General features: G+C 44.2%; 1 protein-coding gene across 3 annotated transcripts in view; it reads left to right on the top strand.

Annotated features, from left to right (window-relative positions):
- Prkcb (protein kinase C beta) overlaps window positions 1-17,295 on the top strand; it is a 393,262-nt gene that overhangs the window by 344,259 nt on the left and 31,708 nt on the right. For all 3 annotated transcript variants that reach the window (XM_004670196.2, XM_004670195.3, XM_045131080.1), the window contains 5 exons: window positions 1,421-1,512; window positions 4,096-4,158; window positions 7,627-7,765; window positions 12,716-12,796; window positions 13,046-13,153. In XM_004670196.2, the coding sequence (XP_004670253.1) occupies window positions 1,421-1,512; window positions 4,096-4,158; window positions 7,627-7,765; window positions 12,716-12,796; window positions 13,046-13,153 (483 nt within the window). The remainder of the gene's footprint in view (window positions 1-1,420; window positions 1,513-4,095; window positions 4,159-7,626; window positions 7,766-12,715; window positions 12,797-13,045; window positions 13,154-17,295) is intronic.

Genomic DNA, 17,295 nt, shown 5'->3' with positions numbered 1-17,295 from the left:
ATATTTAGTTCTGACCCTTTCCTGTAGTCTGTCTGCTTCCTGTCTGCCACATGCCCCTGCCACCATGATACTCTGGATCATGCAAGTCTAGAAACAGAATTAAGTGACAGTGGGGTGAAACTTCTCAAACCATGAGCTAAAACAACCCCTTCTTCCCTTCAGCTCTTACATCAAGGGTTGATCAGAGAGGGAACCGATGCAATCAGTGACAAAGCCTGAAGCATATGAACTTTAGAAAGACATTCCAGATGCAAACCCAGCACTGTCATGCAAGGTCACAATTTTCAAACCTTGATAATTTGCGTTTTATTTGTGGTATTGCTAGTCCTGGGTTAGTTATCTATTATTGACTACCTCGAAACTCTGGCTTAAAACAACAATAGTAAGCCTTTATTATTTCATAGTTTCTGTCTGTCGGGGATTTGGAGCTGGCTTACTGCTCCAAAAGGCTAGCTTTGGGTCTTCAACAAACTTGCAGTCCACTGGCCAGTGGAGACTGGTTGGGAAGATGGGTTCCAAGATGTTTTGCTCTTGTGACTGGGGAGTTGGTGAGGGCAGTCAGCAGGAGGCTCTGGTGCGTTGCCAATGGACCTCTCTCCATGGTGCTGGCTGAATGTGCTCATGGATGGTGGCTGACTTCCTCAGGAGAGGGTGGTCCAAGAAAGAGCAGGGGGGATACTATAGGCCTTTTATGACCTCACCCTGCAAAGCCATGCATCCTACTTTTTAAAAATTTTTGTTTTATGTTTATTTATTTATTTGAAAGTGGCAGAAAGAGAGAGAGATTGAGAGAGAGAGAATGGGCACACCAGGGCCTCCAGCCACTGCAAACGAACTCTGGATGCATGCGCCCCCTTGTGCATCTGGCTAACGTGGGTCCTGGGGAATCGAGCCTCGAACCAGGGTCCTTAGGCTTTGCAAGCAAGCGCTTAACTGCTAAGCCATCTCTCCAGCCTCCATGCATCCTCTTGATTACACAGTTAGTTTTAATCATGGAAGGAAGGTACTACACAGGACGTGCATTTCAGGAAGTAGAAGTCATTGCAAGGCCAGTATGGAGGCTGGCTCCCATACCTACCTATTATTGTGATATTATCCATCCAATATTTTCTGCTTTTTGTCCCAGTGAGCCTTGTCCTAAAGAATGTTAATTAAGTTGCAACATTCATGCGCTAATTTTATTTTCCAGCACAAATGAATTTCGATTTATAGTTATTAATTAAAAAGTGAATTGCATCCTACCTGTGCTTGCTTGCATATACAACATGGCATAGAGGTTAGCCTCAAGGGAACACAGTGCCCAATGTGGAAGGATGTAGCAGGCTTTGGTTCTAATCATTATTTCCAGCTATTCTCCATTTATCCCTTTGGAGCCTAAGAAAGTAAGGCATGCTGATTTTGCTGTTTCCTCTTTCCCCAGGACCGCCTGTACTTTGTGATGGAGTATGTGAATGGTGGTGACCTGATGTATCACATCCAACAAGTTGGCCGGTTCAAGGAGCCCCATGCTGTGTAAGGGAGAACCTGTGTTGTGTCTTTTGCTTGGCATCAGTGGGTGATTTGTTAGATCCCCTGGAGTTTTAGCTAAAGGGGGATTTATAACATCTTGAGTTTCTTCTTTGTGAGAAATATTCAGCCAAGGAGAAAGGCTTTCTGCTTGCTGTAAAGTTCTTCTTTACTTTCTGACACTAGCTAAGCACATGAAGCCCTAAACCCATGGCAGTTTCTTTTTCTCTATTATTGACCCTTAGTCCTGAGAAAGGTCACATAACTTCTTTAGCAGATGTCACAGTGGGTTTTGTTTGCACCAGGTCCCGGGTCTTTTGCAAGCTGACATCCAAGCCTGAACAACATGGGGAGGGAGGGAGTGTCACCTCAGCTTTACGTGCAAGCAAACTGAGACCCAGAGGGTGTGGGACCCCTGCTCCAGGCCAGAACTGGCATGAGGAAGACTCAGACCTTCAGCTCACGTATTCTTGCTCATCTTCTGTTGCCTACCTGACTCTTCCTTGTAGATGCCTTCACTCCAGGAGGGGAAGCATGAAGTTGATTAGTGGCTGTGCTCTGTGGGGTCTCCCTTTTGTCCCCTTTTGTCCATAAGCCAGTCAGAGTTTCTGCTTTTTTATGGCATGTGTACATGTGTGGGTACATGCATGTTCATGTGTTTATGGAGGGTGCACATGTATAGGTGTGCATATGTCTAGGTAAGTGCGTGTCCATTCATGTGAATACATCTGTAGAGAGTACACATATGTAGGTGTGTACATGTGTGAATACATGCATGCTCATGTGTGTGAATACACCTACATGGAGGGTACACAGTACAGCTGTGTGTGTACCTTCAAGTCCGTGTGTGTGTGGTTATGCCTATGTGTAGGGTGCACACGTACAGGTGTGCATTTGTGTGTGTACATTCATGTTTGTGTGTGTGGTGACACCTCTGTGGAAGGCACACATGTACAGGTGTGCATATGTGTGGGTACACACATGTACATGTGTATGTGTGGAGAGTGCCCATGTAAAGGCATACACATGTGTATACATGCATCTTCATGTGTGTGGATATACCTGTATGAAGGCTGCCCATGTACAGACATGCATGTGGAGTTCAGAGATCAGTGTTGGGTGTCTCACTCAAGTGGTATCAGTGTGTGTGTGTGTGTGTGTGTGTGTATGTGTGTTGTATGCATGTGCACTTGCCTGTGGCACCACACAGGCTTGCCTGTGGTAGTCAGAAAACAATGGATTGCCCCACTCCATCATTCACTCACCTGTTTTTCCTTGTGAAAGAGTCTCTGGCTGATTCTAGAGATTGCAATTTGCAAGCACCAGTGATTCTCCAGTCTCCACTCCCCCATGGGACTGGGGCTAGAGGTGTGCATGGCCACACTCAGCTGTTTACATGGGTTCTGGAGACTTGAACTCGGGTGGTCTCAGGACCCCTTAGATCCTCATGTTTGCACAGAAAGCACACTTAATCACCTAGCCGTCTCTTCAGACCTACCTTATATTTTTGAGATGGGGCCTGTCACTGAACATGGAGCTCCCCCATTTGGCTAGACTAACTAGCTAGCACACCCTATGAATCTCTTGTCTCCACCTCTTCAGTACTGGGATCATAAACTTGGGCCAAACCATCTAACCTCTTAACACAAGTCTAATGGGACTATAACACTGGTCCTTCTTTTATTTCTGACATCTAGTCAACTGCATGTTGAATTTCTGTCATCACATGAAATATCATCAGGATTTCACATAGTTCCTCAAAGCTTTGTCCAGCCTTTGTGGAAAAACTGGATTTCTAGCTATTTGAATATTCTTTCCTGAGCATATTTGGTGACACACACCTATTATATTAGTATTCAGGAGTCTGGGGCAAGAGGATTTTGAATTTGAGGCCAGCCTTGCCTACATCACAAGTTACAGTTCAGCCTGGGCTACACAGTGAGGCTATGCCTCAATAAAACAAAAGAAGGATTGGAGATATGACTTAATGGTAGACCACTTGCCTACATTGTACAGAGTTCTGGGCTTCATCCTCCACATCACAAGAACAACAATTCTCTATGCCTCTGGGTGGCCCTTCATCGAGAAGTTACACTTTAGGAACCTGCTGTTTCCAATCCCAGCCATACCACTCATTTACTGTGTACCTACACCAAACTCCTCACAGATTCCATCCCTGTAAGCCTTGGTCTCTTTATTTGAAAGGCAGAAAGGAACATCATGGGATTATAATTAAGTCAGTGAGCTTTCAACACATGCTGGCTGCTATTAGTGAGATGCTTTAGCTCACAATAGACTGAGATGAGCATCCCCTGTCAAGCCGTTCACCCCATGATGCTCTCCCTACGATGGACTTGTAGAACCTTGTCCATTCCCATGTGTCCTCAAGGTTGCTTCCTCTTTCTCTAAACCATCCTGCTCACTACCAGTACATTCAGCTTTTTAGGAGATGTGTAGCTGACCATCCATGGTGAGCACGCTGTGCCCTGTACCTATTTCAATATTACATTGAATTCTGAGAGTTTGGAAGCATATGGTGCCCTTGAAGTTCTCCATCACTGCTTCTTCTTTTTTTCTTTTTAATTTCAGATTTTATGCTGCAGAAATTGCCATCGGTCTGTTCTTCTTGCAGAGCAAGGGCATCATTTACCGGTAAGTGAACACAGCCGTTCTTTCTATCTTCTTTTCTCCCTCGGCTCCTCCCTTCCCTGCCTCTTTCTTCATCTGCTTTTAAAATTAGAATCCATGGTGGGGGAGGAATCCTCCAGCACTAACTTGGGCATGTGTTCTGCCAGGCAGCACCACCCACTGCCCTGGCAAAGTTTGGGCAGCTCTATATGGTGATAGAAAAATCTTGATGGGCTGTATCACCAATGATGTTTTGGGACCTCAAACATGAGGATGCTAAGAGTCTCTAAGAAGAAGAGGATTAACAAGAAGGTCCCAGTACTTCTTCCTCTTAAGCCCCATATTTGGGGAATAAATGAAGAATCTTGGCTGACAGAATGTGGTGGAATCATATCATTATGAAACAATTTTTCTTGCATGTAGCTACAGTTTGGAAATAGATCTCTGAGTAGCTTTCCCTGAAAGACAGGATTAACTTCAGAAGTTGGCATTTGCCGGTTTTTGGAGGAGCAAGTATATGATCATAGCTGCATGAGTCATACCATTTTATATTTCACGCAAGGCAGGCTAGCAAGCCCGAGGCTGCTACTCATCAGTGAGCCCAGGGTATACAATTCTTCTCACACTATGTGGATGAGAATGGCACAGGCTGTGGCTGATTTGTTATGTAACAGGACCTGGTAGGGGCCCAGGGCTTCTATCATCTCTTGCCATGGGTGAGGTCTATTAAAAGATTGTGACGAGTCATAAAAAACCAATCCATTCATTCATTTGACAAATATTTATCAGAAGCCTACTGCAGGCTAGGGGCTGCCTTGGTCAGAGAAAAGGGATAAAGGAAGGAAATGAGCAAAAGCTTGCTCTATGAAGCAAGAGAAATGCAAGCAAATTCTCAATAATGACAAATACGATGAGGGAAAACCAGGCAGAAGAGGGGGGAGCTGCTGCATGGTAGGAGGCAAATTACCACTTATTCTATTGCAAGCATGGAAGATTCTGGTCTGGAGTTACAGGTAGCCAAAAGTCCTGGACTTCACTTCCTCTTGCATGAAAGGCATGAAGAAAATAGCCCTTGTGGTTTCAAGGCAGGTGGTGAAGGTAAAGCTAGGGTTGTTGAGGGATGTCATATATTAGTGAAGTCACACATAGATCTGGTATGTTCAGCTGACCAAGTCAAGGCATAGTATATCACTTCTAAGTTCCAGTATGGTATTTGAAACAACCATGGTTTACAGACAAGCATGAAGGCTGGCCATAGGCGGTACCATGGGCAGTGCATGGATAGGTAATGTGGGGATGTTACTGTTGGCAATCAGTAGAAGTGGATGAAAAGGCATCATAGGTACAGAGGTGCTGGGATAAAATACCAGGCTGCATCCTTTTAGTTGGAAGTGTTGGCAGTAATTCATTTCAAATAACCTGACTTACAATAGGTGTTTTTTGGTTGCCATAACTGGAAATTCGATGGGCAGATCTGATGCTGGATGGATGTAGAGGTTGAAATGGTATTACAGTGGTTCCTGTATTGCTTTCCTTCTTGGTGCTACTGTATATTCATTTCTTCTCTCCATTCATTGACTCCTGGAATTTCAAGACTTACAATTCAGCACCTGAGTCAGCACAGTGTACAAAGAGCTTCCCTTCTTTCTTGGTGATAACCATGGAGATACCAGGATTTTGATGGTTCTAGGTGGCTCACATACCCATTCCTGAACTAATCACTGTGACCAGCTAGTTCCACTGGCCAATATAAGCCCATATGACCACTCCTTGGGCCATAAGTCAAAGTTAGCACCACTCACATTACATGACTTAAGGATTGGGAGCATGATATTCAAGGAAGTTTATAATGTGGTCTTATCTCAGAGTGCTTCTGCAGGCAGAGGCAACAGACATTCAGAACCCAATGAAGATCATGTAGGAGAGAGCTGGGTTAGGCATTAGATCCCATATATTCTAGGAAACTAGACCTCACAATCTTCTGTGAGGCCTGAGAAGGTCTGACCCATCAAGTATCCTTACTCATTGGTGCACAAAATGTGGCACTGGTGTAAGTATTTAGGAGGAAGCATGCTGATATTAATCTTACACACTGGAGCCATGTATGAGTTCCCCAGAACAGAATGGTCCCTTCACCCACACAGGTGGCATTAGCAGAATGAGATCATAGCATATATTCCTTAGGTAAAAGCTCAAATGTCACTGATGAATAGAAGTCCTTCCTGGAACCTTGTTTATAATGACCTCCCTCCATTAATACCCCATCTTTTAAAAAATATATTTTATGCATGTATTTACTGATTTATTTATTAATGATAGAAAGAAGCAGATAGATAGAGAGAGTGGATGCACCAGGACCTCCAGCCATTACAAATGTACTTCAGATGCATGTGATACCTTGTGCATCTGGCTTATGTGTGTCCTGGGGAATCAAACCTGGATGCCTTAACTGCTAATCCATCTCTCCAGCCCCTCTTTGTCTTTATTTTCATCATACTATTTATCAGAATATGTAATAATCATGCTTATATGTTTGAGTACTTGTTAGTTTTCCTCTCCTCTAGACTTTACTCCAAATCAGAGAAGAATGCATATTTATCTTGTTCATAGTGAATCTACCCAGATCCAGGAATGGTGCCTGGTATAGATTAGGTTTGCAACAAGTATGTTTTAGTTGAAAAAAAAAATCAGTGGAAACTCTTCAGTCATGTCCTACAAAGTAGCCTAGAAGAACCCGACACCATTGAGGTTAAATGTTTCTTTCAATCTATTCTTTCCCTCATGATCTTTAAAGATATTTTATAAAGAATAATTTCATGAAAATTATATCTTCCATAAAACATTATAACTAAGTTCTAAAGGTCACCTATTAGAGCTCTCTCAGATGTAAGAGACACTGATAGGTGCTGTGTCCTTTGCTTATCTTTTTGAGGACTTTCTCTCTCCTGAGCTGCATGTCTTTGTGAGACATTTGACACAGCTTATTCTGTAGAAGAAGAAAGCACAAAGGTTGGTGAGCCCTCGTGTGTGTGAGAGTGTGTACATGCACACACACTCATACAACCTTAGGGAGCTTGTCCTCTCCTTCCACATTACCTGAGACAGATCTTCCTTCTTGTTTAGTTTTTGCTGCTTTGTGTTGGCCAGTCTAGCTGACCTGTGAGCTCCCAGATTCTCCTGTCTTCTCCTGTCTCTCCTGCCCATTGTCATAGGGACATTGGGGTTATAGATTTGTGCACAACGTTGTCTCTGTGTAGGTGCTGGGGAGTCAAGCTTGGGCTAGTAGGCTTATTAGCAAGTACCTCATGTACCGTCTCCCCAGCCCAGTGGGTCCTTTTTTGATCTCTCTGCAAATTGTAAGCTGTCAGAAGCCAGGTCTGATTCAGTTACTTTTGTGACCCCACAAACCCTAGCACAGATGTATGCACAATGAATAGCTATTGGCTTTCTTAGCATTTTACTAAAATGTCCAAATTCTTGTATCTGCTACAGTGATCTAAAACTTGACAACGTGATGCTGGATTCTGAGGGGCACATCAAAATTGCTGACTTCGGCATGTGTAAGGAAAACATCTGGGATGGGGTGACAACCAAGACATTCTGTGGCACTCCAGACTACATTGCCCCAGAGGTGAGAACAGAGGGACCCCTCACACACACCCTCCTGTGATGCTCCCAGGTGTCCCTGTAGGGATTGGGAAGGGCCAAGAGTGGTACCTGGTAACCTTGGGCTGGTCTCCATTCTGTACTCTCAGTCATTCCTTTGGGATCTCACATGCAAATTAACTTAGCACACATCCAGAAGCTCAGACCCAAAATACATCAAGGTTTGGGGAAAACTTTAAATAAAACTCAAAAGAACCATACAAAACACATCGGTAAAAGTCATCATCAAGCTGCTGTGGCTCCTGGCCATATGATGTCTCCTAGTTGTGACATTGGTGCTAAGAGAGCAAGCCACGGAGAGGGGACAGATTTCCTGGCTTTACATATGACACAGGGGTTGTATGCTGTGCACACAGTAGTTATGATTCATCCAAGGAGGCTCCAAGTTTTTCTTTTATAAAGATTTATGTGAATGCCTTCCTTCTCCTCCTGAAGGAAGTGGTCACTGAATGAAATTTCTTCACACCACATGGCACAATAGTTTCTGTCTCTTTTACTCCAAGCTGGTGCTTGAAGCAGTGGCATGCTATGCTCTATTACTGAGGGTTAGCAAGGGCACTGTGTACATGGCACATAGGTTTAGAAAGAGACACTCTAGAATTGCTTTTTTTCTTGACTGACAGTCATTTGATATACAGAAATGGTGATCAGAGTCCTTGTGAAATTAAATAACTTGGCATAAAGTTTAAAGTTTACATGCTCTTGTGCCAAAACAATTTCTGGAAACCTAGTTTACACACACACACACACACACATACACACAACAGTATATACACAGAGAATAAAGGGTATGTGTTCAAAGTCCTTCCTTCATCCCAGCATTATTTCTATTTGTTTGTTTTTGTTTTTAAATATAGGATCTTGCTCTTTCCCAGGATGACTTGGAACTTGCTGTGTCATCTCAGGGTGGCCTCGAACTCACAGCAATCCTCCTACCTCTGCATCCCAGGTGCTGGGATTAAAGATGTGTGCCACCACACCTGGCTCCAGCACTAATTTTTGAAAATGAAAAACAGGACACAATCCTCAATGTCTGCCCATCAAAGGGTAATTAGCTAACATGCTACATTCATGTCAGTAAATCCTATACTCTTGGAAAGATCAGAGCACATCTATATGGACTCAATGAAACAATGTCTCTCAGTAGGCATGGTGGCAAGAAACTGACATTTACTTATAATAGAAAATGTTAGTAGGTACAAATTCAAGAGAGTGAGTTAAGCATATATGTAAATATTTTTAAGATCTACTAGTAATAGAAAATATATCTAGACATGGGGATACTTATCTACAATCCCAGCACTTGAGAGGCTGAGGCAGAAGAATCTTGAATTGGAGGCCTGTCTGAGCTACATAGCGAGACCTTGTATTACAATGAAAAAACAAAAGAGACAACCAACAGAGAATGATAAGTACGATGTTACTGCTGATAGGTCATAGCAGTAGCACACCAGACATGGCTGTTTCCTTGGAGGATGTGAGCGTACATGTGACACAAAGGAAATCTGGGAGCTGGCGCACCATAGCTGACCTTTGAGGATGAGCACGTGGTGGAAGGAATTCTCTCCCCCTGTGTGTTGTTTGTTTCTAAGAAGGTGGATGTATCATCTAGTACCTGGGCAGATTTCTCTTTGTGGCATGCTCTGGTTGGTTATCATTTGGCTAATCCCCCTGAGTATCCAACACATTCTACTCTACAGGATCTGGCTGTGTCATGAGTTAGATGATTTCTGGTTCCCAATCCTAGTCACAGAGTCGGTCATGGTCTTAAGAAGCTTTTAAAATGTATGCTTCCAGGGCTGGAGAGATGGCTTAGCAGTTAAGGCATTTGTCTGCAAGGCCAAAGGATCCTGGTTCGATTCTCCAGGACTCTTGTAAGCCAGATGCACAAGTGGGCACATACATCTGGAGTTCATTTGCAGTGGCTGGAGGACCTGGTGTTACCATTCTCTCTCTCTCTCTCTCTCTCTCTCTCTCTCATTCTGCCTCTTTCTCTCTCTCAAAAAAATAAATAAATAAAATAGAAATGTACACTTCCAGAATTGTCATGGCTGGGCTCAGGGTCCTGGTTATCAGTAGCTCCCAGCTGGTCCCAGGTGGGTGAACACACAGTGTCCCACAGCTGTGTTGCTGACGGAGTCCCCTCCCTCTCCCGTGTACAGTGGGAAACTCTGCCACGGGTCAGGCTTCACTGATAACTGACCCTATCACCTCTGGCAATTTCTTTCAGCTCCCCCAGGCTCTATTTTCCTTTGTAAAAGGGTTAGCTTGTTGAGTTGTCAGGAGGATCAAATAAAACATGAAGTACCTTAAAAGTGTGAAAACACTTTCACTGAGAAGAGTTCTTGAAGAAAGCTTTCATGTCTTGCAGTTCTCTTTCCCTGGGTGTATTTATTGTCTAGTTTTAGCTACTTGTCTTTTTTAAAATTTAAAAATTAAAACCACTAAGTATATACATATCTATAATGTACAACATGTTTTGAAAAGTGGGTGTGGAAGTGTTACACTGAGTTAACTTGAATAGGTAGGACTTCTCATATTTTCTTTTTTTGTGTGCTGAGAATACTTAGAAACTATACTCATAGCCTTTTAAAAAAATATATTGATTTATTTACTTCAGAGAGAGAGGCAGAAAGAGAGAGAGAATGGGCATGCCAGGGCCTCTAGCCACTGCAAACGAACTCCAGATGCATGAGCTCACTTGTGCACATGGCTTACGTGGATCCTGGGGAATCGAACCGGGGTCCTTTGGCTTTGCAGGCAAATGCCTTAACCGCTAATCCATCTCTTCAGCCCCAGCCTTTTTTTTGTAAATGTAGTCCTGGCTAGCCTATATGTATTATATAGCCTAGGCTGTCCTTGAACTAAGGCAGTTCTCCTTTCCCAGTCTCCCACATGCTGGGATTGCAGACCTATGCCACCAGGCCTGTCAACCACAGCTCTTTTCCTGAGTGCAGTTGTAGTAGCTGCAGTCATGTGATGAGACGTAATGCAGCTCTTTTGAACTTCTTCCTCCTGGTTGATTGAAATCTTTCATCCTTCAACCAACATCTCTACCTTTTTGAATTTAGAATGGAAGTTGAAGTGGGAGACGTGGTTCCAGAGACAGACATTTACTCTATAGCAAGTTTGGTCCCACATCTTTACTGGGGAAAGCAAGCAATTACTGAGCGGTAGAATGTTCTTATAAAAAGGAACACCGTTGGGCTGGGGATATGGCTCAGAAGCTAAAGGTGCTTCCTTGCAAAGCCTGCTGGCCTGGGTTCAATTCCCTAGTACCCATATAAAGCCAGACACACAAAGTGGCACATGTGTCTACTGTTTGTTTACAGTGGCAAGAGGCCCTGGTGGGCCCATTCTCTTGCTCTCTCTCAAATAAATAAAAATATATTCGTTTTGAAAGCAACATTATGGGCTGGAGGAATGGCTTTGTAGTTAAGGTACTTGCTTGCAAAGCCAAAGGATCCACGTTCGATTCCCCAGGACCCATGTAAGCCAGATGTAAAAGGTGCCACATGCATCTGGAATTCATTTGCAGCGGCTGGAGGCCCTGGTGTCCCTTTTTACCCCCTTCTCTCTCTCCCCACCTCTCTGACTCTTTCTCTATGTCAAATAAATAAAAATAAAAAATATTTTTAAGAAGCAACACTATGAAGGCTGATATGTGTGAGGCACCTAGTATCTCATTCATCCTTACCTCACGATGTGCACAGCATGTCTATTTTATGGAAGGGGAAAATAAGCCTTAAAGAAGTTTAGCAACGCCTCTTAGCATCTCTCTCTGGGTAAATAGTGGTCAAGATATAAAGGTAGCCTTTCTGCTCCTCTAACCTCAGCCTTTGGCCTTTGCTATGTTAATACCACATGCCTTTGATGTAATGTCTTCACACCTGAAAGATGGAGAATCATATGGCTATGTGAGACCTGCCCATCTAAACCCTTCCAGATGCAGATACCATTGGATCCCCTGTTCCTGCTTCCAGGAATTTATGGAGACAAAATTGGATAATTGGGAATTTATAAGATAGATTCTGGCATGTTCATTTAATGGAATACTTTGCAGAGGTAAAAACCAGTTAGTCTGCATATAAAAATCCTAGCAAGTAAAGGGCCATTTACTGAAGTTTCTATGTTTATGTTAAACACACATATGTACTGTTTAATGGAAGAGTCAAGAGAGAGACTAGTATTAGTCATGATTTTTCTCTTGATAAAGGGATGATTTTCATTAACTTTTTTTATCATATCTGCATTTTATAAGTAATAATCAATGCAACAATAAATATTATTAAACTTTCTTGGGGGGGGGGGTTCGAGGTAGGGTTTCACTCTAGCTCAGGCTGACCAGGTGGCCTTGAACTCAAGGCAATGACAAAATCCTTGCCTAGCCTGCATGAGGTCTTAGGTCCAATCCCAAACTGATGAAAAACAAAAGAAAGCAAAACAAGGAAAAACCCACATGTAAAATTTACCATCTTAGCTATTTCTAAGTATGTACTTCAGCAGTGATAAGTATATTCGTGTTATTGTGTAAATGTTTTTACTTGTAAAATGAGAAATAAAAATAACCTTTCCTCATTAAAATGCCGTATGCAGTTTTGAAATGTAAATAACACCACCACCTCATCCTCAGTACATAAAACACTAGAGAGACACAGCTGCTTGCCCAGCTGCAGGTGCCTCTGTGGAGTGTGTCCCTCATTCCCCAAGCAGCAAAGAAAAAGAATAGCTCAGGTGTGTGCTAACCTTCCAGTCCACTCTCGGAGACCCTGGCTTGCCTCTGGGATTGTGACAGCCACTTTAACCTTTCTCAGAAGGCCGGAACCATGCCATTGAAAGCTCTCCCCAGAGCCCTCCATCCCCCAGTGTGAATGGGTGCTGCCACCACCCTGACAGGGTGTCCTCTATTTTCCAGATCATTGCTTATCAGCCCTATGGGAAGTCCGTGGACTGGTGGGCATTTGGAGTACTGCTGTACGAGATGTTGGCTGGCCAGGTAATTGAATCTTAAGTGAATTATAAGAAAAGTCCACCTCCATCTCTAGCCACATGATTACTCTGAAAAAATCTGATTATCTGTGATGTTTCTGGTGTTGGGCCTTTCCAAGTTCCTCTTTTCTCTTCTTGTTGAAAACCTTGGTGTGTACCCTACCTTGGGCCCGGGGGAGGAAGCCCTGCTGGTTAGGGGCAGTCGGGTGGGGGAGGGACAGACAGTGGTTTCTCCCACCCTGCTCTCTTCCCATAGGCACCTTTTGAAGGGGAGGATGAGGACGAACTCTTCCAGTCCATCATGGAGCACAATGTGGCTTATCCCAAGTCCATGTCCAAGGAAGCTGTGGCCATCTGTAAAGGGGTGAGTAAGCCACGTGATGCTTGAGGCCGGGATACCACACAGAGTGCAGGTTATGCCCACCTGTAGACATCAGAGACTAGGCTCTGCCTCTCGCTACACTCTCAACCCCAGAGCCCTGGTGTAGAGTGTTTGCTCCCAGGGAAAAGGGAGCTTGCTTCTAATGTGTGCCGAAACTTTCACAGGCCAGCATGTTTGGGCATTTGCAACAGGCTGTACTCCAGCCCCCAGCCCTGGGCAAAGAAATACTTAGTGAGTGAAAGAGGTCGAAAGCAGACTTCGCCTAAGAGCTGGAACCCATGGGAGGGGCACAACTCAGTCTACCTTGCTGCACAACTATTTAGTTAATACTGAGTATAGAACTTTTGTTGTAAGAAAATATCAGGCAGTATTGATTTGAAGTGACTCTTTGGATAAGCTATCCCCAAATCAGTATCCCCAAGCTTCTATGTGCTCTTCCCACACGTGTGTGCCCATACATGCACACACACACACACACACCAACTGCAAGGGCATGGACAGGGACAGTGATATACCTGTCACTTACTCTACGACACCTTGGCAGAAACAGGATACATGCTTACAGGTAAGGATTGTCTGTGATACATCTTGTATTAGACCCTTGTCAGTATGTTCTCAGGGTGCACAGATCTGAGCCTCACTCCATATATAAAGTCTGCAAACTAGTGTTTTTAGAAAGCTCCCATGTGGGGCTGGAGGGATCACTTAGTGGTTAAGGCATTTGCCTGCAAAACCAAAGGACCCAGGTTCAATTCCCCAGGACCCATGTTAGCCAGATGCACAAGGGGATGCATGCATCTGGAGTTCATTTGCAGTGGCGGGAGGCCCATTCTTTCCCTCTTTCCCCCTCTTTCTCTCTCAAATAAATAAATTAATTAATTAAAATATTTTTTAAAAGCCCCCATGTGGCTCAAAACAAACAAGTTAACAACAAAAGTCTCACTGCCTTTAACAATGCCCAAAGGAGACCTGATGGATGTGTGAAAGCTATGCTGGAGACTCAGGGGGGGACTATTATGCAAGACAGTATCTCTCTAAAGGTTTCCCCAGCCACTGGTACATGTGATCCTCAGGTCAGAATTGAGCTGTGTGGCAGTATGGGCTCCCACCATGTATCTGAACCAGCCCAGGCTGTGGGTCTGGGTCTCTGCAATGTTTGCACATCTTCCTTGCCTTATCCAGTCAGATGTGATGTCCAACAGCTAGTGAAGGAAACCTGCCTGGGGCTTGGCTAAAATCACAATAGCTGGGCCAACCTCCCAGTTTGAAAGCACCTTGTCATGGGTCTCACTCTGAGCTTCATTTTCTAGCTACACAGATTGAGATGCAAACATCCCTGGAGAAGCCATGTATGAATCAGGCTCAGCCTCTCACATCTTTCAGTTGAAATGGTTGAAAAATATTTTCTGGGAGGATGTGAGGCAGGGAGAGAAAAAATAGGAGGGGGGCTGGAGAGATGGCTTAGTGGTTAAGCACTTGCCTGTGAAGCCTAAGTTTGAGGCTCGATTCCCCAAGACCCACATTAGCTAGATGCACAAGGGGGCACATGTGTCTGGAGTTTGTTTGCAGTGGCTGGAAGTCCTGGCACACCCACTCTCCTCTCTCTCTCTCTGCCTCTTTCTCTCTCTGTCTGTCGCTCTCAAATAAATAAATAAAAACAAAAGAAAATTTTAAAAAATTAGAGGAGACTCAGAGGTTCATTGGTTTTTAGCAAAACCCATAGACAAAAGAGGGCACAGACGAAGGCCAGTGAGCCTGCTGGAGACATGGTGCTGGGGGTAGTGGGAGGTGGTAGGACACTGCGTCTTCAGTTCGTTTAATGATTCCCAACATTTAAAGATGGGGACATTTCCCGTAAATAGTCAGCTCTGCAGCTTCTCATGAAAAATCAGATCTTGCCTCCTTGGCCTGTTGTTTGTACAAAGAATCAGTCAGCAGGATTGGAAATCACCCCCCTAGATAGGATGTGCCCTCTCCAATTTGCAAAAACCCCATTTGGCTAAATTCCATCTGGGTTCAAATCCAAGTCCAAACATTATGAGCCCTGTGATCATGGGGAAGTTGTTTGACCTGATTTGAGGATTGAGGCCAATCACAGCACTGCACATAGGGGTACTTTCATGATTAAATGAGTTAATACCTATAAATCACTTTGACCATAGCCTGTGTTCTGCTCCAGAACCCTTGGGCCATCCTCCATATGACTAATGCTGTCACTACTGTTAGATGCCAGGGTCCTCTTGGCATTTGAGTTTCATCCCCTGCATGGGAATTTTAAAAGTAAGGGTTTTAGAGATCAAAAGGCCTCTTACAAATCTCCTCTTAGGTGCATGTTTTTGAGCAGTTTTCTTCACATCTTGGGCTTTTGCTTTATCTTTAAAGTGCAATAAAAATGATCATTAAACAGAGTTTCTGAGAATGATGGATGAGGGGCTGAGGAGATGGTTCAGTGGGTAAAGTGTTTGCTGCACAAGCATGAGGTCCTGTGTTCGGGTTCCCAGCACCCATGCAAAAGCTGGACATGGTGGCATATTCCTACAGTCCCAGTCCTGGGAAGGCAGAGATAAAAGAACCTCTGGAGTTTGGTAGCTAGCTAGCCCAGCCAAATCGGTGGTCTCTGAGTTTAATGAGAGACCCTGTCTCAAAAGGTAAAGTGGAGAACAACTGATGAAGATACCGGAAGTCAACCACATACATGCACACACACATACATGCACACCTCACACAATACACATGCCAAAAACAAGAATTAAATAAGGCATCATAAAAAGAAGCTCTTGCATTGTGTTGGCATGTTGTAGGTGCTCAATGCATGCTCAGGGCTTTCCCTTCTCCAGCCTAGCGCTGCCTGGACAGCTAAGGGCTCTAAGTGGGTCATGGAAGAGAGAGAATTTTCCAGGTCAGCTGTCTTCAGCTTCAGCTCCAATTAGCAGTTTCCCTGGTAGAGCAGATTTCTATTAATTCAGGATCTATAACCTTCAGGATGAACCAGGGTGACTCTTGTGCTGTGGGGCTGGAGTACCTTTCTGGGTTGAGTGATCTGCATGCAGTGTGGGCTCTTTCTTCAAGACTGATGCTCTAAAGAAGGGGTGATACTTAAGCCAAGAGCCAACTGTTTCCTCCTGAGCAGCGGGCCTCAGGGGATGCATCTGGGAGGTGATCCGAGATGGGAACAGTGATTACATCCAGCTGTCTACATGGCTCCAGGCACATGAGAACCATGAGTGTGGGAACTGGGCAGAGACTCTGAATTCCTGCTGCATGCTCCTACAGCAGTATTTCTGTGCCTGCTCTCTCCCTGCTTACATGAAAATTAAGCTAAGCTTTTGAAAATAGCCACCTTCCCCATGGATACCGTATTCTTTATAGGTCTATCTCATTAAAGGTCTTTCTCTGTACCATAAAAAACCTGAGCGAAGCTTTGCTCAGATCATCATGCCTACTGTGAACAACCTTGAAGCAGACAGAAGGCCAGCCTGGCTTTGTGTTGGAGTGAAAATAAGCAGAGATAAGTTGCTGTGCTGAGAGATTGCTAGGCCAGGTGATCTGTTCAAACCCTAGCTCTGCTCCTTGGCTGCATGACCTTAGGAAAATAACATGACTTCCCTGCACCCAATTTCTTTAGGCTCAAAGTATTACTACAAAGATTAAAGAGCTGTAAATGATGGCTGGAGGTGCCTTCAACATAGAAACTGGCCATGCAGTGTGCTCAGTACTCAGAAGCCATTATTGATGTTGTTATTATCAGCTCTGACCAAGACCTCACAGGCTTTCTTTCCATCCATCCAATTCCTATACAAATGTCAAGGCTTGACTCATTTTGCTTGCTCTCCATCAACCTTTCCTGACCAAGCCAGACCACAAATATCCTCTAAACTCACATGCAGGGAACTATCCTCTTCTCTTCTCTTCTCTTCTCTTCTCTTCTCTTCTCTTCTCTTCTCTTCTCTTCTCTTCTCTTCTCTTCTCCTTCTCCTTCTCCTTCTCCTTCTCCTTCTCCTTCTCCTTCTCTTCCTCCTCCTCCTCCTCCTCCTGCACTTCCTCCTCCTCCTTCTGCTGCTGCTTCTGCTGCTGCTTCTTCTCCTTCTCCTCCTCCTCCTCCTTCTTCTTCCTCTCTCTCTCTC

This window comes from Jaculus jaculus, chromosome 12 (assembly GCF_020740685.1).
Source record: "Jaculus jaculus isolate mJacJac1 chromosome 12, mJacJac1.mat.Y.cur, whole genome shotgun sequence".
Taxonomy (NCBI): domain Eukaryota; kingdom Metazoa; phylum Chordata; class Mammalia; order Rodentia; family Dipodidae; genus Jaculus; species Jaculus jaculus.
Note: the sequence above shows the minus strand (reverse complement) of the source record. Positions and strands in the feature narration are given on the sequence as shown.